The 22,442-nt window shown below is 50.6% G+C and overlaps 7 protein-coding genes across 7 annotated transcripts; 2 read left to right on the top strand and 5 right to left on the bottom strand.

Moving 5' to 3' along the window:
- Positions 1-978: 978 nt before the first annotated feature.
- Positions 979-2,277, bottom strand: KY384_006777 (uncharacterized protein; the record flags this gene model as incomplete). The annotated part of the gene is made up of 1 exon (XM_044815270.1): positions 979-2,277. One exon carries the CDS (start codon positions 2,275-2,277, stop codon positions 979-981), a length of 1,299 nt encoding a protein of 432 aa, XP_044667144.1.
- Positions 2,278-4,055: 1,778 nt separating this feature from the next.
- KY384_006776 (uncharacterized protein) lies at positions 4,056-5,075 on the top strand (the record flags this gene model as incomplete). The annotated part of the gene is made up of 1 exon (XM_044815269.1): positions 4,056-5,075. One exon carries the CDS (start codon positions 4,056-4,058, stop codon positions 5,073-5,075), a length of 1,020 nt encoding a protein of 339 aa, XP_044667143.1.
- Positions 5,076-7,365: 2,290 nt separating this feature from the next.
- Positions 7,366-8,181, bottom strand: KY384_006775 (uncharacterized protein; the record flags this gene model as incomplete). Its single annotated transcript, XM_044815268.1, has 3 exons — positions 7,366-7,468; positions 7,725-7,876; positions 8,038-8,181. The coding sequence occupies 3 exons, from the start codon at positions 8,179-8,181 to the stop codon at positions 7,366-7,368; spliced, it is 399 nt and encodes a 132-aa protein (XP_044667142.1).
- Positions 8,182-9,837: 1,656 nt separating this feature from the next.
- Positions 9,838-11,793, bottom strand: KY384_006774 (uncharacterized protein; the record flags this gene model as incomplete). The annotated part of the gene is made up of 5 exons (XM_044815267.1): positions 9,838-10,262; positions 10,357-10,896; positions 10,956-11,375; positions 11,429-11,468; positions 11,521-11,793. The coding sequence occupies 5 exons, from the start codon at positions 11,791-11,793 to the stop codon at positions 9,838-9,840; spliced, it is 1,698 nt and encodes a 565-aa protein (XP_044667141.1).
- A 780-nt stretch (positions 11,794-12,573) lies between these two features.
- On the top strand, positions 12,574-14,591 carry KY384_006773 (uncharacterized protein; the record flags this gene model as incomplete). Its single annotated transcript, XM_044815266.1, has 3 exons — positions 12,574-13,351; positions 13,999-14,101; positions 14,153-14,591. The coding sequence occupies 3 exons, from the start codon at positions 12,574-12,576 to the stop codon at positions 14,589-14,591; spliced, it is 1,320 nt and encodes a 439-aa protein (XP_044667140.1).
- Positions 14,592-17,517: 2,926 nt separating this feature from the next.
- On the bottom strand, positions 17,518-19,205 carry KY384_006772 (uncharacterized protein; the record flags this gene model as incomplete). Its single annotated transcript, XM_044815265.1, has 2 exons — positions 17,518-18,853; positions 19,021-19,205. 2 exons carry the CDS (start codon positions 19,203-19,205, stop codon positions 17,518-17,520), a joined length of 1,521 nt encoding a protein of 506 aa, XP_044667139.1.
- An 820-nt stretch (positions 19,206-20,025) lies between these two features.
- On the bottom strand, positions 20,026-21,441 carry KY384_006771 (uncharacterized protein; the record flags this gene model as incomplete). The annotated part of the gene is made up of 3 exons (XM_044815264.1): positions 20,026-20,697; positions 20,844-21,177; positions 21,407-21,441. The coding sequence occupies 3 exons, from the start codon at positions 21,439-21,441 to the stop codon at positions 20,026-20,028; spliced, it is 1,041 nt and encodes a 346-aa protein (XP_044667138.1).
- Between the last annotated feature and the right edge of the window lie 1,001 nt (positions 21,442-22,442).

Genomic DNA, 22,442 nt, shown 5'->3' with positions numbered 1-22,442 from the left:
ATGCAGGAGGCTGGTGGGTTTCAATGACGCGTCGAGTTCGACGTGACGTGGAGATTGCCTTTGTCGGCTATCGCAAAGGGATCCGAGAGTCATGCCAGCGTATGGTTGGCTCCTGATAGGGCTCAAATGCTGGAGAAAGGGGTCTCGCTCGATAGTGGATACATCAGTTAGGGTCTTGCAGTAATATAGGGTGAAGTGGGATGCATTAATGACGGGTGGCGGCATGATATTGGAACTGAATATGGCAAACCCACTCGTCAGGGATGGTGCGTCAATGCGGAGTCAGCATCGGCTATCACGGTTGACGCTCGATGGGGAACTGTGGAATCCTCATCCGGTAGATAAATGGATGGATTTGGAGTGATAGCTCGGCTCTCGTGCTCTTCGGAGTTAGAGAAAACGCGAAGAGCCGTCAACTAATGCCTGAAGTTTTGACGACATCCCAACGACATTTCCTCTTCATTCTGCAGACAGTGCATCAAGTACCTTTTCAATACTCTGATATCCACATGGCATACATTTGAAGAGATCATCCGATGGCAATGGCTTTTTGGCGCTCAAACGCCGGTGCCGGTATCCGAACGCGACGGCGATTTCTTAGCCATCAGACCCTGTAAGTCCATTGGTCAACTCATCATCTCTGAGAGAAAGAACAGCATAAGAGGGTAATACGGTGGCTGATTTTGAGCCAGGCTCAATAAATAGAATCTATCAAGCTCAATGATACCCATCGTTGATACTCGTCATCAATCACTCCCCTTGATATGCCCTGGATCCCCCTGAGCCCGAGGTGATGTCTGATCACAGAGAAGAGGGAGATCATAACGATCTCCAAAAGTACGCTGGAGTAAGAAATGGTCGCCTTCCCATATGCACCACACCAATACCATGCCTCATCTCGGCCGTGATGTCCGTAACCCCGAAGTATATCTCGACGCCAAAACCCAATGCTGAATCCCGCATCGCCTACGCTTGATCTCAGGCTGGAACACGAATACCTTTGAGCACTGGGGTTGTGTCTGCCTTCGCAGCCTCTAATTGACCTTGGAGAAACGAACTCAGGCTCTTTTGCACGGCATCTCCCAACCCCGACTCCTTCGACGGAAGGCGTGTGGAGTGTGCTTTCCCTGGAGAAGCAACCTCACCTGAATCTTGTTTACCTTTCGAGATGGTCTCAATCAAAATCTCAAGATGTTGCAGCTCGCTGAAAACGACCTGCGCCCGAATTTTACTCTCGAGTTCGAGGTCACACGAATATCCACCCATTGTGACAGGCTGATGGAGTACACGTTCTATTCCGTCTTCACTATCCTCACCACTATTAAGCGTTGACTCTGTCGTCGATGCTTTGGTTGGCTGGTAGTTCCGAATGATGGCTCGATACCACGATATGAGCTTGCCACAGATGATGGCCAGGAGGAGTTGCAACTGAGAGCTCGAAGAACATGTGCATTTGGCGATCTCAGCAACTGACTCGATGACTTCCTTATTTGTCGAAAGCACTGAGTCGATCATTCTGGGTTGATGAGGCATGGATTCTTCATCATGGGTCGACAAACATGCCGGCGGCGGCACATGGAGAGCTTGAAGTATCTTCAGAGCCGACGTCATGCAGGTTCTCTTTTGATCTGAGCAGCTACTCCACTTCCGTTTCCTAGACACAGTGCGAGGTACATCGTCCTGCACAACATCAGGAACTGGGGAATGGATACTGCCACTTGCATCGCTAGCAGCAGAGAAGAAGTCCTCCTTCGGTGAAAGAGATACAGCATCCTGTCTGAATGCCTTGTCGAAGGGGTTGGTCGACATACTCGCAAACAAGGCTGACGGCGTGAATGATTTACACATAGCGTCGAAGTCAAAACCCGTGTTGAAGGCCGTACCAAAATCAGCAGCCGAGACTGGCGGCGCCCAGTGAGGATGGGAATTGTCGCTGGCACTGTTGCCGAGCTCTCGTGCAAAGCCTAGAGATTGTTTCTCCCCCACCGTACCATAACCTGAATTTAGACTGCTCGGAGCCAACGGATCAGCGACGACCTGGTTCCAGAAGTCTGATGGCTCTACACCGGTGGCGAATGGTAAGAAGCCCGAAGATTGATTCAAAGAATTGCTGGGTGACACGTTTGTATCGGTAGATGTCTTCGCCTGCGGCATTGTGAAAGTGTCCTTAGGCGAGACCGTTAAGGACCCTGACCGTGAGTGGGGTTGCCCCACCTCAATAGGGTCTGCTCCTGAAGTGAAGTGAGCAAAGAATGGATCGAAGGTTGCGTCTGCCATTGGATTGATCTTTATTGTCTCGTCTCCTGAGGATCCGTGATGTGATGATGACTTCCTGGACGGGCTGTATGAACAGGCAAGACCCCGCCCTATGCAAGGGAGGCATTTTGGACGCTGGCGACCACACTTTATTTTCGCAATCCCACAGTTATCACAACTTTCCCTTATTCTCGGTGGTCGCCGATATGGTGGAGAGGACGACGACGGTCTCTTTACGGGCGGCATGTCGACAAGGCTCATCGAAAACGAGTGAGATCCACCTCGACGACCTCAATGGAGGACAAATGGAGGAAAAGCAGCCATCTGGAAGAGGCAGCAGTCTTACAAGCGCAGCTAAGCCTTGGTAGGAAGACAGCGGCAGCTGGAGCGGCGCAGTCACTGCCACACTCCCTCCCTTCTAATCTTCGATACTTCAGTCTTACTAGAGAAGTCGACACGGTTCGCCCGCTTTATCCGGCTCCGACCTCAGGCGTGCCGAGTACACTGGCTGTGAGCTTAGAACGGTGCGGAATCCACGGCGGAATTACACTAGTCGCTTGAATTTCATCGACAACACGCTGATAGCTCGTGAAACCAGCCTCCCTGACTTCTCCACATGAAGCGAAACTGCAATCCTGCGGGTCCTTGACTAAAGACCGCGGCTTCTGACGCTGATTCCTGGAGGATGACTGCCACCCAGTAAGCTGAGTGCCCCAGTTTTGTCATGTCAGAGTCTCCTTTTGTTCGAAGTCTATTGCCCTCTGGTGGTTCAATTGTTTGATGGGCTGACCAGAGCGCGACACGTCAGACTATGCGGGATCTACAGGGGCCTTGCATGATTAACGAAGGTCAGATAAGCGATGCAACCCAGCACGCAATACAGGTTTAAGCTCGCGAGCTGTATCCTATTCTGCGTATAAATTACGGTTTTGCTGTATTCAGTCTAAAGTAGCGCCGTTACGACCCTTCTGGCCGCAAAAAGCCCTCATATTCACCACGTTCGTTATCTCCTGACTCTCGATCGACAGATCACACACGATCATGACGACTCATGAGACATAGCGATATCTCGTCCCACCGCAATGCCATTCATATCTATCGCCCGGCCATGATAGAGCTAGCTACGGGAACAAGGACATATGCAGAAACGCCATCAACAAACCCATGCAAGGAAATTTCCCCACGTGCTTTCATGCGACCTCCCTCTACAGGCTACGTTACTCCAATGGATCCTGCAGCATCTCTCAACAATCCTGGTCCCCGCACGTGTCGCATCCGCGATGGGGCACACATAGGAACCCGACGAGATACTTTTGGTGACTAGGGTCCGTATGACCCGACGTATCCAAAACGTAGCCCACGCACTCCAAAATCAGCACTAGTCCGCCGAGCACAGACTCATGCGCAGAATAAGGCCCTTGAGGTGGCATCTGGTGAGATGTCTCCGACCGAATCTCATGGCAATCAGGAGAGCGAGTTACCGGACTAGGAAGTGTGGTGACAAGCTTTCGGCAACATTTCTATCAACGGCAGCCAACATTTAAGATCACTGCTAGCTCCCACCCCCATGTTTGTGAGGCAGCCTACAGTCGAGATCTACACTTGCCTTCCCTCCTGAAACATCACTAAACGCCGTCAACATCATCATGTCTACCAGCAAGACCTCCTCCCAGAAACAGAAACTCAAGGACACATGTGACCAATGTTCAGCATCGAAAGTAAAGTGCAGCAAAGACAAACCTGTGTGTACTCGGTGTGACAAATTAGGATATCCATGCTTTTACAGTCCAGCAAGACGGATGGGAAGACCTCATCCTCCACGCGAGGGCTCGTCTTCGAAGAAATCAGAACAACCCAAATCTCACACAACGAGTAGACACGGCAGCATAGACAGTAGATCGATTGCGTCGTCACACGATCCCCAAGACTTTCTCGGATACGACATGCAAAATTGCTCCATTGACGAATATCCGGAGAACACATTCGGTGACGGAAGTGCCCTGGATTTCTGCGGATCTGGGATGCCACCCTATCAAATGAATTCCCTGCAAACGGACCCATCTTATCTATACGAACCACCGCGAGAGAATGCATCGGCCTTCGGTGCCAAAGACGATCTGAGCAGATCCAGCTCCAACGGAACAATGTGCAGTAACGACAGCATCTTCTCCCAGTGTTCAAATTACGGTAGTAGCATGTCGAGTGTGGGTAGTTCCAGCGGGCTCGCAAGTCAAGGGCGCTCTAAAGGACAGGACTTTGACTGCGCAACAACGGCCATGAATATTCTTCAGGAACTCAATATGACATCCATTAAACCATCCGCCGAAATTGACCCTCCTAGCCTCGATGCAACGACAAACGCTGCCTCAGCTGCTATCAAGCGTATATCCACCATTCTCGTCTGCCCGTGCTCTCAAAAGACCGACATCGCCCTCTTGGCATCTGTGGTCTGCGCTGCAATCTTGGACACGTATGCAACGATCCTACACAAAGCAGGTGGCTCAAAGAGTCGAAAGAGCTCTTCCGGGATGAGTAAACATAGCACTATGTCTATGGTCAAGGATGTAATGAGAGACGCGGATGTGATGGATCTATGTCCTTCAGGTTCCCCACATATCCATGGAGGGTCAATCAAGAAGAAATCCATGATGCGAGTATTGGAAGATCTACCGAAAGTGGCAAAGTTGGTGGACCAATTCTCCAGGCGATACAAGAAGCAAGGAAACGGCTCTGACGACTTTTTGCCCGCATTGGCCACGTCATTAAAATCAGGGCTGAAGTCTTTGACCAATGAGGCTACGAATTGGGTAGCTCAATGATTGAGCTTCTACGGAAGAGTAGATGAGGGTCAAGGATCTAGGTGATAATGATGAAGGTTACGGATCAGCAAAGGGGCAACAGCGCCCCTAATTCTAGCCAGAAGAGGACTACAGTCATATGATATTTGAGCCGAGGCGTTGAAAAGTCGTTTGGATACCTCGAGTCTCGGAGGCAGAATCTTTGAGCGTTACGCATAGATCGCAGGATTGACGACATGATCATGAATCTAATGAACTGCATTTGGGAGCGCCTACTTCGCGTGGAATTGTGAGCTATGCGAGATACGATGGATAGATGATTAGACAGATACCTATGCAAATTCAATGATATTAATCACAAAGTACATATCCTGATTGTCGACGTGCGTCTCAACAGCCTGCCAAGCTCGGGTGAAGCCTCCAGCTAAATGGCACCATCGGCCCCCCGTTCCCCTGAACCCGCCCCCTAGAACCTAACATCTTAGGGGCTCTTGCAGTGACCCTCAGGCCACCCTAAGCACCCCAGAACGGGCGCTTGGCTTCACACGACGGAGCTAATTTCAGACACCTTCAACCACTTCCTTCATACGAGTCCGCGCCCCCTCTCGCCACGAATGGCCTCATCACCACATCACCAGAGTAATGCTACTGCTACTGCTACTCGCCTGAAACATTCTTATATACGCCACTACGTTGATTGAAACAAGGAATGAGGTACGAGGTCCAGTACCTCATCACGGACCAGCAAATCATACGGTTCTCTTCTAAGCTTACGTAGATCTTTACCCCCGGAATATGAGCCAATCCTCCACCCACCTCAGCTTACCGTATGCGGGACCGCATGCAGGATGGGGCGGGCAATATCGACCGATCGAATGGTCGAATATTACATAAATACCTGCGTATCGGAAAAAGGAATACGATCGTCAGCGGGAACATACGAGGCGAAATGCACGCCACGCGATGAGGCTACAATGTTGATCGGTCATGGAATGGAGAATTAGAAACTGGAGTTGATACAAGAGCAAGGAGGTACATCGAAAAGATCGGATTGTCGTACCACTACCCAAATCCGCCACGCCACGCCACGTTTTCGGAATGCAATGGCACGTCGGTTGCTTTTGCCATCCGCGCGCCGAATGCACCAGATCAACCCACCCCGCTCCATACCATACCAGATCATTACCCTACCACACCAATACATTTACCGCTGGGTACACATCTAAATAGGTGTCGATGTGGATTATGCGGCTGATGGATTCAGCACCCCATATCTATTGAATGAGCACGGAAAGGGGGGTGAGGGTACATAGGTGTCACGGGCGACATGATTGGGGTACTGGCCCCCAAATACTGCCTACAGGGTGAGAGGAAGCGCCATGCCCGCTTCGGACATATGTTGTATCAGATTTGGAATTGTGACCGATGCTGTGGGGAAGGGAAAGAAGAGCGATAGGGTTTGGCGGGATGAGTCAGGCCGGGACGGGTTATCCATATTGCATACGCACTATCCTCAACGCAAGGTATTGAGCCGGAAAGTGGTGTATGATACAATGAAAGATGATGACGGATACATACGAGTTTCGTGATGGGCAGGATTAAGAGGATGTATTGGTGATGATAGTGTGATGAGGAAGATGGTTGGAATAGGATGGATGAGAATATACGCTGGCCTGGCCTGGCCTGGCACGAACGGCTCGGGAAGAGGGAGGATGGGCCGCCGAGACAGGGACCGATGGAGATTTTGAATGCCATGACGGAAACGATGAAGATCTGGAATCCCGAGTGCAATCTCATTGGCTACGTCGTGTCTGTGACGACAAGACAGCTCCCGGGGTATGAAATGGGAGACGACTTCCATAACCGAAATAACAGAGAGACACAAGAGGCTTCAGCTGTTCATGCGGTCTATCGGTGCATAAGAAGCGTTAAAAGCACTGAGATGGGAGGGGAGAGGGTCTGAGCTGTGCAGTAGGCAAAGAGGCCGGTGGTGGCGACTCGGATATGAGGAACTGTGGCAGAATGAATGGCACAAAGAAAGGGGATTGTATTGAAATGGCTTCTATGATTCTACAATCAAACTCTGATATGTGGTTGTCATTCGACGCCAGTACTATGCGAGCAGGAAAACACCTTGTTTCCCCCTCCACCCCTACAGGGACTCCAGCGTGGTACATCGATTCACTGATATTAAAGAAAAGTCCGAGACTTCTTCCCCTCCTTGCACAACTGACCCCCTCCATACCATCAGCACACAAGTCGGCCAACACAACCGACGTAAAAATCGAAGACTCAAGATTGCGTGTTGTGTTCATTCCCATTTCTCGTAGTCGGGGAAATAGCGCTTGTGGACGCGGTTGGCGTAGTCCATGATGGTGGGGTAGGATTTCACTATGCTCATCGTTTCTGGGGAACTGTGCACATATGTAGGGTGTTAGCTTGATCTTAGTGTTTTAAGATGGGGTGCTGCTTTGATTCGGTGTTGTGGACCGCTTCCCTTTCCACCTTTTTCTCTGTTATGAGAACTCTTTCATCCCACAGCTCCTGCTCTCATAAAATGTGGAATGAAGAGGGGAGGAAGCAGGGAAGGGATATCAGGCAAAGCAAAGCAAATCAAGGCGGGAAAGATTTGGAGAGGAGGGTTATGAAGGGGGAGGGGGGATTACTCACGCAGCACAAACCAGCGCGCTAGCTACAAACCCATACAACGTCGCGTCCACCTCTGTCGGGCCTTCGCCGCCCAGGAGCCAGAAAAGTCCTTCTTTCCCCTTGCCGCCTTTCTTTTTCGAGGCGGACAGGAGCGCGTTGATGCTGTCCCAGACCTGTTTTCCGAGCACACCGTCAGCAATGCCATGCCAAGACCGTCACATAGGGGCTTAGTGGGAGAAGGTAGGTGGACGTTCATCAGAGGAAGTATACAAGTAATGGAGAGGGGGAAGGAGAGATGGGAAAGGGGGAGGGAAAGGGCAGGGGGGTAACACACCTCCTTCTTCAACTCCGTCAACTCCTCAGGCGTGTATCGCCCCGTCCCCTGCCCCTGCAACGCCGCTGAGTTCTTGCGGTACGCGATCAGGCCTACGATTACTTGCATTGGGTACGGGAGCGCGGCGAGGACGGTCGGGCGCATTGTGTAGTAATTTTGTTCCCAGCGTTCGTAGACCTGTTGTTTATTAATTTGGTGTGGGATGGAAGGAATGGAGTGTGGTAAGTTTAGAGTGTAAATGGCAGGTAAAGGGGAAAGAAGCCGATGCAGGAAGGGAAAGATGATCACTCAACGAGTTTGGTGGAAGTCGGAATATGACGTTTAAGGACGTGGGTGGGGAATCGAGAGTAGATGCTCGCTCTTTTTCGAGGAAATGAAGTGGAGGAGACGAGAAGAAAAAGCAGACATTTATTGGAATGGCAGGTTGCAGATCAAAAGAGGGGGAATCGTACCTGATAGAAATACAACTTATCCTCCAACAGCGCCCTGAGCGCCAAATCCGTCGCTTTTTCCACCCCATCCAGGTTCTCGTTAATATCCTCCATTAGGCCATCGGCGATGAATTTCTCCGTAATGAACTTGGAGTCGGAAAGCCTGCACCACCGCCATTAGCCCCTTATCGATACCACTCCACCCTCTCCGTGTTTCTCCCTCTATCGCTTTCTACGTGTGAAGATACGTGGATAGAGAATAGGGGGCAGGAAGGGGAAATAGGAACTTACGTCTCAACCTTCACAGGCGCCTGCTCCTTCCCCTCCGGCCTTGACACCGCCAAATACGGAATTTTGCCTCTAGGCGCTTTCATGGGACTGCCGGGCTCTTTTGTCCCGCGACAAATGTGCTCGTTAGTGTGAGTTCATAACAGTAGAGCAGAAGGTAGGAGAGGGGTGGAGGGGAGGGGGATACCTATGCGGTACGAGATGTTGGCGAATCGGAGACGAGTCTCGAGCTTTGTGACGAAGGGAGACCAGACGTAGGCGTTTTTGAAGGCGAAGCCGCGGTAGAGGGTTATGGAGGGGGCTGGGGGCGCCATTGTTATGGTGGTGGATTTGTTGGACGTGGGTTGACGGTGAGGAATTGCGGGATTTGAGGTGAAGAGATGTTGTTGTGATGAAGTGTGTGTTTGGATAATGAGTGAAGGTGAGTGTTCGGAGAAGGGAATCCAGGTGTTAGTTGGAGAAGCCAAGTGTCCACGAGTCAGTCGTCCAAGAGATTTGGATGATGGTTGAATAAGGTAGTAATTCAGTCAGTCACTCGTAGGTGAGAGGAACGTGGGAGGGTCTGAAGTTGATGGGAGAGGGCTCGTACGCAGCTCCCATGCCATCCCATCAGGCTGTCACATCCTGAAAAGCGCGTAGCTGAGACATAGGCAGAGATGTATCTGATTGGGCCGCGAGATGAGGGGCTCGGCATGCCTTACGTAAGCGGCCTGTCAGTATCGGCCCGCTGTTTGTCGGATTCCGGGGTAGATTAGCGCCGGGACATGCGGGGCAGCCGCTCCAGGCCGAGATTGCGGGCTCAGTTCGGCCATCCCTCAGGGGCAAGTCATGCAAGCAAACGCACGTCGACGGACACATCGTGAGGATGAGGGGGCGGTGAATATGATATAGCGGAAGCAGGTGATGTCATGCATATGAAACGCTGCAAATGGTAGGGCAGAACGCGTCTATACATTCATCGCTGTCTATCAGGATATCAAACCGCGCACAATCTCTCCCATAATGAGGGCTAGGAAACAACGATACCCGTCAATGAGACCACATGCTCAGTTAGGGCTGATTAAGGCTGAAATGATCAGCTCTAGTGAGCAGCCACAGCTTCAGTGGCCGCCGTAGCCAGCGAAGGCATGTCCGCGAAGATCTTGTCCTCGTTAATCATCTTGCTCATGATATCCTGCCTCGGAGCGTCTGCCATCTTATCCGCCTTCTCGAGACCGAGCTGTCCCCTGATGACCACGGGCCTCATACCGTCGACGACGTCGGCGTTGAAGCTGTCGATGTTCATCGTGTCCTCGGAGCGCACCATCGAGCGTGCGCGGATGGTGGTCAGGATGCGCGTCTCTTCCTCGCTGAGCAACGATTCGGCTTCTTGCGCCTTTTGGCTGTCTTTGATGCTGCCGTCAGCTAAGTGAGTGCCTTCGAGTTTCTTGAGTATGGCGTCTTTCTCTTGGGGGCAATGGGTTGGAAGGCTTTGGCGGCGAAGTCGATCGAATTTGCCAATTCGGCCTGTGAGAGTTTGGTATGCGTGTCGTCTGCGTGGCCTTGAATGACTGGGTGTGCGTCAGCAATAATCACTCATCAGAATGGGAGGGGCGTGTACTAGGTCGGAAAAGAGCGAAAGCACGATCGAAACCATCCTCATCCCAGTCGCTTAGGACTGCCTCGTCCTTTGCCCGAATTTGCTTCAGGGCGCTGAGGACGACAACGAGGAAGCGAGTGTATCCCTCGGCAACCTTGTTGGTGTGCCACGTGTGCGCTGTCTGCTCGTCGCATTGGCCCTTCTTGACAGCGCAGATGGACGCTGCGGCGGAGAGACCGCTGGCAAGCGCCAAATGAACGCCGGAGGAGAAGAAGGGGTCAATGAAGCAGCCTGCGTCGCCTGCAATACGGACGTATGGGCTGGCGTAGGTCGAGGCGCTGTATGACCAATCGGATGCTTGTTTGACGTCCGAGACAAGGGTAGCGTCTTTGAGGAGATTCTGCACTCCTGGAACTTCCTTGAGTGTCTCGAGGAAGAAGTTCTTGGTGGATGGATCTTCCATATTCTTCTTCCTCTGTGTGGCGACGTCTTGATTTATCACGACGCCGACTGACCTCTTGTCATTGTGCAGGGGGATGGTCCAGACCCAGCCACTTGCGTCTACAATTTCGGTTTGTCAGTTTTGATCTGAAGGTGACGAAAAACACAATATTATCTACCTTGCAAAGCCTCGAAGTAAGGTGCACCCGCACGATCAGTTCCCACTCCGTAGTGGCCGGCATTTTCAAAGTAACCCCAGCTTGCGATGTTCTTCAAGCCTTGATTGTAGCGGCGGTTCTTGAGGTACTTAGTGCTGACAACACCAGCTCGTCCGGTGGCATCGACAATATATTCGAAGCTGATGGTGCCAGTGGTACCGTCTTTGCGAGACCACGTTGCAGAAACTGGTCGTCCCGGGTTTGGAGCGTCAGTGGTGGACGCGCCCTCTGTTGGGACCCATTCGATCGAGCTGACTTTGGTCGCATCGAAAACTTTGGCGCCCGATTCGGCTGCGTGATCAAACATGAGCTGATCTGATTCGGAACGCACCACATTCCAGGCATATCCGTTAGGGCCGCCGGCGGCAAGGAAATCAGTATCTAGTTACTTGTGAGTCCAGCTACATGATTTTTATGAAGCACTTTTGGCTTACAAGCTTCTTGTTTTGAGTTGAGCTTGAATGCGGCACCATTCTACATCTCAGCGTTAGACTTCGAGCATCTGTCAGGTACCGCAGATACCGACCTTTTGAACGAAGCCATGCTTGTCAAACTTTTCGTCGAGATCTATGAAGCGAAGGAAATGGCGTATGGATGCCAGCATACTCTCGCCGACATGATATCTATCAAACATTAATCCTGTCCTCCCCCTTTTTTGAAAACCGGCAGCAAACCTGGGAAATTTGTCTGCTTCTAGGACAACACAGTCAAGACCCTCGCGGGCCAAAGCTGAGGCGGTGAAAGACCCAGCAGGGCCACCACCGACAACAAGGACTGTAGTCTTCTCAGGAACAGACATGATAAGCTATGTGTATGTATGTAAGAGGGAAAGCGTGCTGCAAAGGGATTTTTGTCGGATAAGATTACAAGATAAAGTACAGATTGGTCCTGAGGGGTTATACGCGGTACATCCTGAACCTCTCATAGCTTTATATTCGGACTCTGATCTCTGACAATTTACAGATCTCAGTCAGGCACATTCGGACACCGGTGCATGTTAAAGATTGGCCAGCATTCAGATCTTTAAACATGTAAGCGAGCCGTTCTATGACGAGTACAAACGATGGTGGCTTCAGCAAATGCTCGAAAATTTGATCGAGGATTGCGAGCAGCTGATGTGGCAGAGCAACTTAGGTATCGGAACCCGAGGAGCGAGGCAGACTATGTAAGTAAGATCTGACGATCCCACCCCTGCAGGTGAGACCAGGAACGCTATATATGATTCCGCACATTGTCTGATGTCCCATCGTCCCATCATCCCACTTGATTCGCACGATTGCCACGTCTTTCTGGCGTGGGGATGCAATAATCCGGTCCACATGGCGGACTCTCTGCATTGAATGATTGAATGACGCTAGTGACGCTAAAGTAGCTCAACCCTAAGCGCCCCTTTTGCGTCATGGCTCCGTGAGGATTCCTTGAAGGTCCGACAATTGAATGAGTTCAATGCTAAAACATCGATACGGCTGCCACGCTGGTCTCCCAGATTACTACCCTTGTCCAGCTTGACCCACTCCCTCCCTTGCCTCCCTCACACATCACCAGCACTTCGATCGCCAGACCACAGCAGGCCCTCGAGATGTCGAACTCTTTAGGCATCGAGGCTGCAGAGGCCACAGACTCCATGGCTGCACAGGATAATGCCAATTTCAGCCTTCCACGTCCCATTCCACGACCAACGAGGCCCTATCCCAAGCGCGTGTCGTACCTAGCGTCGCAACGAGAATCACAGGTAGGCGACAAGCGTGACTCGCAGATCAGTAACAATCGGGACTCTCAGATAGGTTTGAGCAAGATGCATTCCGAAGTCAGCAACAAGAGAGCTTCACGAATGAGTTTGAGTCGATTGAACTCTGCTGTCAGCAGCAAAAGGGCTAGTTCGCGGATGAACTTTGAGGAGCGCAATTCACAGCTCGACCTCATCGACGTCGATTCCGGCAGGACATATCGTGAGCTCTTCTACGCTTTGGAACATCTACCATCTGGTCCCTCAATCAATTTCAATCTCCCGCGGGATGCTGCTGACTACCTCGCCAACATTTCGGAAAAGGATCTACTGAATCAAGATGCTCAGGCGAAGCTCGAAGGTCGGGAACAGCGACAGCTCTCTGTCATTGACGATTCCTCCTCCGAAGAGGTGGAGAAAGCGGAGCCACCCCCTCCTAATCCATGGATGGATCCAAAGTCTTTCCCAGACGGTGGGACACAAGCATGGCTTACGGTTGCTGGGTCAGCGGCTTGCCTCTTTGTATCATTTGGCTGGATCAACGCTATTGGGATCTTTCAAGAATACTACCAAAGCCATCAACTTAAGCAATACACTCCATCTGTAGTAGCATGGATCCCAGCCTTGCAGAGTAAGTAGATCGGCGCAAGTAATCATGCATGGTCTGACAGGCATCCAGTCTTCTGCATGCTGGTAGGCGGACTACCCGTCGGCCAAGTATTTGATAGATATGGTCCCCGGGGGCTTTTGGCGGCCGGCACCTTCCTTCACGTCTTTGGCTTGATGATGACAAGTCTGTCAACACAATACTACCAGTTTCTCCTCAGTCAAGCCATCTGTTCGGCCATTGGAGCCTCTATGGTGTTCTACCCCGCTTTTACCTGCGTAAGCCTCGGTGATCCTGCTTGAGCTCAGTCCTCGCTGACACACTCTGCAGGTATCTACATGGTTTTTCAAGAAGCGAGGGGCTGCGCTTGGATTAGTTGTTGCTGGCTCCTCCCTGGGTGGTGTCATCTTCCCCATCATGGTCATTCATCTCATCCCACAGGTCGGCTTTGGTTGGACAATGAGAATTTGCGCCTTCTTAGTTCTCGCATTACTCATCTTTGCGAATCTGACAGTGCGCAACCGCATCCCACCATCTAAGCGCCCCTTCGATCTTTTTGCTTTCATCCGCCCTCTCCGAGAACCCGCTTTCTCGCTGTTGACCGCGGCAATCTTCTTCTTCTATTGTGGGGTTCCCTCATCCGGTAGAGAGCGGTAGCTAATATCTCACAGGGGGCATGTTCATCCCTTTCACGTTCATCGTCGTCGAGGCGCTTGCCCACGGCATGTCTAATCGTATGGCCAATTATCTCGTCCCGATCCTCAACGGTGCCAGGTCAGTCATCCTTCCCGTATCTCACTCAACCTTAATGCTGACAGTTTAAAGTATCATCGGCCGCACAGTACCCAATGCTCTCGCCGATAAGGTAGGTCGCTTCAACGTCATGATCGTAATGAGCTCATTCACAACGATCCTCATCCTTGCCCTTTGGCTCCCGGCAACAAGCAACGTTCCCATTATCCTGTTCGCAGCACTCTTCGGTATCGGTTCTGGTGCAGGCGTTGGCTTGACACCCGCCCTTTGCGCGCAGGTCTCACCAATTCAAGAGATTGGTGTCCGAACGGGAACTGCTTTCACCATCTCTGCTTTCGCCGCTTTGACTGGCTCGCCCATCGGAGGTCAAATTATTGGCTCGACAGGGAAAGACTATCAAGCTGGTTTCCGCTACGCCATTGCATTCGGTGGTGCTAGTTGCGCTATTGGCACATGCTTGTTCATTGTCACGAGACTAGCTCTCGCTGGGACAAAGATCACCAAAATCTAAATCATTGCTACTGGAGGGTTTGACGAGATCGTACTGCTTATGAGCGGGAATTGTTTGACGTATTGCTTCGAATCGAAGGGCCAGAGCCTTGGTATCGCTATCGCTTTTGCTTTTTGCTATGACAACATCGTCGGTATTGGAGGATAAAGATAGGAATCATGACTTACGGCTACGGGACTTATTGCTATCTAGCAGGTCTTACTTGGAAGAAGCAATAGTACTAACAGCATCGCAGATGATATTGCTATGTAATGAAGCTCTCTCAAAACTTGAACTCCCCACCATCGTCCTTGCGCACCCTCATACATCAGACATACCTCTATTCATCTATCGAACCATCTCTTTCAGCTGCTTCCATGAAGCTCACACACTCGCCCGTTGCCGCCAACCCCCTTCACTCTTCCTTCCTCTTGTCCACGCCCCACTAGGCATGCTATAATTTTCATGAACGGAATTCAAGCTAGGAATGATCATCACCATCCTACCAAAAGATTTCCGAGATTTTGAAAGCGAAGTCATTGCGTTAACGGAGGAATTCCTAGGCCGTAGACGCTCCTCATGTCTCATATTCTCCTGCGCTGCTGCCCAATAGCGCCAGAAGGGGCTTAGCCAACGCCCAATTTATGTTGGGCCACACCCACACTCCATTATTCTCCCCCTCTTCCCCCTTCCCTTCTTCCCGTTTCCGCCTTTCCCCTTTTCATGTAATCTCACACTATAACTTTTCCCACTTACACCTCCTCCCCTCCTTCCCCATACCCCCTTTTCCCTGTTCGTCTCCTCTTGCCTATCGACAAAAGTCTGGTCCTGTCCACGGACGAAGAGAGTGACGGTTCTGGTCTCTCCCCAGAAGGGATAATATTCACTACATAGAGCCGCACTTTACATGGAAACTTTTTGGTAGCAGATGACAGCGTGCAAATACAGGAGGCGACGGGAATATCGATTATCGTTGCGAAATCATAGAAATCTCCTATCAAGTTTACCGAATGCGAGGCCTTTGCCAACGTGCCCTACTTCTCCCCCAACACGCTTGTCTTTGATGCTCTGGTCTATGAGGACGAGATCCAAGTCCACAGGCCTTCTTTCGTCTCCCCGGTTTTCTCAAATGGTATTATAGCTAGTCTGCCAAGATCATAGGCCTTTTCAATTTCCGTGTCCAGGAACAGTACTGGCCTTTAACCGTACAGCAGATTTGCCCCTGAATCGACGCCAAGATTCCGAGCGAGATTGGTATTCTGGACCTTCCTACTAATCAGATGAGCTATGAGGCGATCTAGTACGTGCTGCTGAAGCACTGTGCATGATATACCATTTGAAGCTTGTGGTGTAGCTTACTGAGTGAAATTAGTCTGGTGTAGTTCCCTTCGCTGTGAACTTCTTTGGTGCGTTTTCCCTCGATTTATTTTTCTTTGGCGAAAAAGGAAGTTTTGTCATGATATTCTGAGCTGTAGATAAAATTTAGAGGATTAAGAGGAGGATCCATGTCGCAGAACTTTCTCGCTTCTTCTTTCTGGTTTGCATTTTTGTGCTTCTCCTGATTCACTTCTTTTGGGTTCCGCGGTTCCTTCACAAGTGCCATGTCCCAAGTAAGGCGTTGTATCCATCGGGGAAGTGCTTGACAGTATTTGAATTCTGTTTTACCAAAATCTTATTCTTCTCGTTGGCGATCGAAGCAAGGTCACCGATGTGTGCTTCTTTAAGTGCTCGCAACGCCCTCCGGTATTTGTACCATGAAAATTGCATAATATCGCACAAGTCGCTGTCGGGTAGCTCAATCTAGATACAATCTAACACAAGCTCATTACATCTCCTTACTATCTCTTCGTAATCTTCTGAAAGAGCGACTAGATCGTCCTAGAAACGCTTGGGAAAGGCTGTCGAATGTCGGCTGGACTGATAAGTGACATTGCCACAGAAAAAGGCTGTTTTCGAAGCTTGAACCAAATACTGGCAATTGGTGTGGATTGGGAGGTTTGAAAATTGTGTACATGCTGGGTCGTGGAACACGTAGCCTGTGGTCTCGTTTGATATTGAGAAGTAATGAAAGATTTAAAAATTTCGTGCACATATGAAGCTGAGAAATTCTGAGGTGAGTACGAAGGTGGTCCTTTAAACAAAATCGTAGCGCTGCACCTTGGACAGACCTCACTTATCACATCATACAATAAACAACTGTCTCACACATATTCCTAATAAATGAAAGATTCTGTGGGTTTCGGAGCCTTTGTAAATGAGGCAGCGAACGATAAGCTGCATAAGGCCAGCTTCGCAGGGTGGTACAGCCCACATATGGCTACACACAGCGCCATCAGCTGCAGCCACAACGTTCGCACAAGGTGAAGAGTCGTATTCTGCAGTCTAATCAACTTATCACGTGGCCATTGTCTTGTAATGAGTATAGATTGCCCCCAAAACGAGGCGTTTATCACTCTCTTTCTCTTGGAACATTGCTGACACTCAAGAGCTATCAGACTGAGTATGTTGGGGGCGAGTTGAGGGTATGCAGTTTCATTCTTGGGAAGGCTGCACAGAGGTACCTTCTGGTGATGCCGAGATGTTTCAAAGTTCTATGACCTATTGCTGATAGTATCAGCTCCGCATAAGTCGCGCTGAGTTGCACCTGCGCCCCATAATAGAGGTTGCGTCGATGGGGGAAGGTTCAGTGTGTGGTTCTTGGGAGAATTGAGGTGCAACCCCTGTGATCAGGCCATGTCATATAGAACAGCCGTTTCGAGCCAGAAGAACGGACTATGTCTGCTATTGATTCGGTGCACGTATTCCCTCGAATCTGACGCCGCAGGTCAGAATCTCTATGAAAGGCTCAAGAAGGTCGGAGCTTGGAGGAGGGCTACTTGAGGTTCACTAAATTCCATCTCTAACACAAGCGTTTCGTAATCATAGTCGGAAGGTATGTATTGCCTCTTCAACATAAAGTGATGGCTTGTGATTGATCGAGTTGAAGTGCTTCGCCCTTCATGATGCCATGGACATAGCACTCCCCAATGATTTGATAACAAACGACGTCCCCGAGACCTTTGACTGGCCCTACATTCAACGGCCGGACCACGAAAGGATTATCTGCTCCGTGAAAAAGTACAACATCATCCTCGACTTGGGCAGAGTTCGGCGTCCAACCAAATCTGCCTTTGGTCGTGACACAAAACAGCTTGGAATTGGACAAGACAACAAGCGATCGTCCCACTCTCGCCATTTGTCCTGGTTGTTGTCGGTGTCTTGTTGCTAATTCAACGAAGCGATTCTGAGTCTCCGCACTCAGCACTTCTTGGTAGGTCTCAATGTATTGGAGAATCGAGGGTATCAATTCAGGTCTGACCTCGGTTCCATCAACGTTAATGTTGAATACCAGTGTTCTTAAGAAATTTTCTTGTTGGCAAGGCGGGATTATAGATATTTGGATCCCTTCGCCAAACGCCATAGCAAGCCAATTTACCATCTGGATTGCCTCTTGATTCATTGTTGACCATATAAATTCGACACTTGGAACGGTGTACAAAGGCTGAGCAGCTTCGCGCTCGTATCCCAGGCCGCGGATAGCATCCACGAATTGACCCTTCAGCGTTAGAAGATCATGATCAATAGAGACCTCAGGCACGGTTCTGCCAGATGCAGTATAGTAATGAGGATTCCTTGTCCAGGTGTCGTAGAAGAAACTCCAATTTGGTACCCAGCTCGGTGTTTGATACTCATGAGTGACTGGGACAGCGCATGCACTAGACAAGGATCTCAAACCTGTTTTGGACAGAAAGAACAAAGCCAAGTTTCGGTAGACGTCCTCAAGTGACATCGAATAATCAGCGTTAAGGTCAGATGTTATTTCTTTGCCGACCAGCCCAAGCAATCCGAACAGCTTGTCTTGTTTGTTTGTAGCTTCGAGTGCTCGTGTCATTATCAAAGCCGCAAGAAGTTTGTGTTCAGCTGCTGCAAGGTATCCACTTTTGATGTGTTTGATGTTAATTGGCGTATTTAGCCCACGTATACGTTCTGAGGAGAGCAGCCCAGCAATGTTATTATGGAATATAGCTTCGACGCCGCGAGTAATCAAATCCCATGGGAATTGCTTGTCTCTGTTAACCACCAAAGCCTGGACAGCATTTGCAGCTTCCTGAACAATCCAAACTCGCTCGAACCAAGGTCTTCGTAGAAGACGTGCCAAAGCGTTCCAATTTTGACGCGGTATTGGGATCAATGCATCCCAAGTCATCGATATCCTTTCTTCAGCGACGAATTTAGGCCATAGGCTGTCAAAGTTTCAAGCATTTCGATCGCTAATGCAGTATCTTCTCCCTCGCCTTCACCAAGCCAGATTAATACTTGATGTGCTTTTGAATATATGTCACCCATCTGTCGCACTTGTCCGTCCACCTCATTTGTATCTACTTGATTTATGCAGATAGCATCTACGCACAGAAAGCGAGGGTGAGAGCGGTATCTCAGGGTTTTTAATGCGGCGTGGAGATTAGCAGTGATATGGAGATATTCCGACTCACACTTGATATCTTTATTTGCTTTAAGATCTGCCCAAACGTACGACAATGCTTCATACTTGACAATGTCATGGAGGTCAACGTGAGATATGGAGCAGTCAATCATGTCATCGTGTTCACCACATTTCAATTCCAAGAGGCGAATCGGAGCATCATACTTCTACCAATGGATCAGTCACGCCTTCAACTCTTGTTAGCTGAGCAGTGAAGAAACGAGGCATATATTCTCGAAAGATTTGTACTGATATGTCGACATATTTACTGACGCTCCCAACCAGCCTAGTCAATGACGCCCGCCCCGGCGCCTGACAAAGCAAAACAGAAAAAGGAGCACTGAGTTGTCACTTGGCGAGACTCATATGAATCGCAGTCCTAGCCAGGATTCGCTGCTACTTGCCAAAGTAAATTCTTGACCCAGGAATAGCAGGGAGAAGGAGAGCTGACAGATAATGCTCTCCCCCACCCTTTATGTAGAGTTGCCAAGTCACTCCTCTGCTCAGCCTCGTGCTGCAAAAAGCGGCACCACCCATGCAGAATTCAAGTGCATGATCACGAGGTAATGGCTGAATTGGGGTCTAATGAAAGATGGTAGCACAATGGTAGACGCATCTATGCGGTATCGCATAGACTTCACGAAAAGTTGAAATGACAGTGGGATCCCAAGATTACAATTATTCATTAACTTAATAGCCCTGTCTCGAAACGAAGTTGCACCAGAGACCCGCCGGCCGGGGCTCCATGCCAAAGCTTGTTTCCTTTTCCATTGCCCTTTCCTCCTTGTGAAAATGCTGTGCTTGCCATGACAGTATACTCGTAGACATGCTTCTTGTATCCTTCGAACCTTCTCTCCCAATGCAAGATTCCTACTCTTACCCTTTCTAGCCTTCAATCCTTGTGTTTATTCTTCCATCCCTACTCAATCATCATCACCTTGGCCCTGCACCCTCCTGCCCGCTCATTCTCCCATTTCCACCACCTCCAACACCATGGAGACCCTGATCGCCCCTGTTCCCGCTCAAATGCTCTGGCGCTCTTTCCCCAACCATCCAATCTTCCAGCGCTAGCCACTCGCTCCACGCTTTCTCGGCCGCTTGTACTTCTTGCTCGACTGGGCTGCTCAACGGTCGCATGAATGGGACAGTTTCTAGCGGCAACAGGTCATAGTCTCTCTTCACAGATGCCCATCCTCCGCTCTTTGCGGCGAACAGATAATTCCTTCTTTCTTGCTCGTGAAGCGGCCCCACTCCGGACGCCCAGTCATCTCCAAAGAAGCCGTGCAGCACCCCTGGGAAGTCTAGACCCGTCACGACAAGGCGGCGGAGGTAGGGTATCAGGGATATGCTTGTGAAATGAGGTGGCTGCGGACCAGCGGAGGAAGGGCTCGGAGGAGGAGGGTTTGTGAAAATAGGCGTGAAGGAGCTGGTGGTGGGGTTTGTGGAGGCGCTGTGGGAATGTGGGGCACCGGTGCCAATACGTTGGAAGGGGAGGAGTATGTTGACGAATGCGGCGACAGCTTGGACTTGGCCGGAGTGTTGGGCGTGGGCGTTAAAATAGCGTTGGCAGGATTGGTATTTGGGGTACCACTCGAAGATGTCAAACTGAGGATGGGAGTCAGTTGGGATGTAGTTTTTATGGAGAGGAGGGGTGGGCCCGAAGGGGATGAAGAAGGAGGAGGGATTCATTCTCGTGATGGCTTTCGGGGAGAGGATGAGTGGAAGGAGGATGAAGAGAAAGGTGTATGTACCTGTGGGCTATCATTGCTCTGTGACGCCTGCTCTTGCTGTTGTGGTGGTGGTTGCTGCTGCGTTGGTGGCGCCTGACCTTGACTTTGCCCCATACCAGGCTGTACTGGTTGTGGAGGTAGTTGCTCGGTGATCATGTTTGATCCTGATCCTGATGAGGCAGGAGCACTCGTGGATGGTTGCTGGTACGAGCTTCGTCGGAACTGCTCGGACGAGGGTGGAGACGGGTCGTAGTTGTAGGCATCGTGTGGAGCTTGTGGAGCTTGCTGTTGGCTGCCACTGAAGGTGGTCTGGGGTGGAGGCTGTTGGCTAGGGGAGGTCTGGAGGTGAGGTGGACTAGAGTAGGGATTAGAGTATTCCATGTAGTGAGAAGTCAACAAAGGCATGATCAGCACCTGTCAAACGTGGAGACGGGGATGGTGAAGGCATTCATAGTGGATGGAGCTTCGGTATATCAGTCGTCGGCCGCAAGCGGTAATTGGAGCTACGAAAGCATCGTGTCACAGCATTGATCAAGCGTGATAATCTTGCGCAATCAACATAGTCAGTCAGCTAGCCTTTGCACCCTGGTCTGCCCTGGCTTGCCCTGGTCTGCTTCATTGACGACGATTTGGACCAGCCAAGTGGCCGTAATGCGCCAAGCCTGTTTGACAGGTCGCGCTGGGCGGAAGGGAGTTAAAGCATAACGGCTTTGCTCGTGCCAGAGCAAAGCCATGCCCCCAGCCAAAAGAGGCAAATGCCACCTGTTTGACGATGGTGGAGCGAGCTCCCGATGTCTCAATGGATGATGGAAGGACTCGGATGATTTGGAATTTGATAACCTTCTTTTCTGAGAACGAGTTAGAAGCTTCCATGCCCAGTAGCCTGGCTCTGACCACGTGGAAGATTCGCACTATGAGATCAGTGAGGGCGAAAAAGGGGCCAGACCCGTCCAAAGTGGTCCAGAGGTCTAGACCGTGGCAGACTCACACCAGTCCAACTCATCCCACAAAAACTATAAGGCCTTCTCGTTTCCACTGCCAAACTCCGACCCCGACAGTGCTTTTACGGCCGCAAGCTCCCTGTCGCCAGCTCTGCTCTCGAAATTACCCCATCGTTGACATCAACCTCAAGCAGATCAAGGGCCTGGCGCGAAAAGATGACCTCGGTGACCTCCGCGGAGACACAATTCCAACGGCCGTGAGCTCTCAATGTGGTTAATGCAGGACATGAACGACAGGCATGGCCTGTAGGGCCAGTATATGCATAATTTCAACCTACCGTGGGCCTCGTGGGAGTCATCTACACCTCCTTTTCCATGCATCACAGCCGCTGTTCGATAGGGCTTCCAGACGAGCGCTGTTGCTTCAAGGCAATCGCACTTATCGTTGACAACCTCCACGCTGGCTTAGCGGGGACCCCGAGAGCTCTTGCAGTCCACTCTCTGATCCACGCGGACGAACATTGCAGCGAGACATTCCAACTGGGCGTCGACGTGGGTCCACCCCTCCCGCTTTAGGCGGAGATTTCTCGCTTGGGGCGTTTATCTGTCTCCCAATCCAGACGCCAACATCTGCGCTGTCTTCTCATTCTCGTTGGCTGCGTGGACCACTTTTCGTCAC

This window comes from Bacidia gigantensis (genome assembly GCF_019456465.1).
Source record: "Bacidia gigantensis strain McMullin 20006 chromosome Unknown contig_255, whole genome shotgun sequence".
Lineage (NCBI taxonomy): Eukaryota > Fungi > Ascomycota > Lecanoromycetes > Lecanorales > Ramalinaceae > Bacidia > Bacidia gigantensis.
This window is presented reverse-complemented; position numbering and strand designations above follow the sequence as displayed.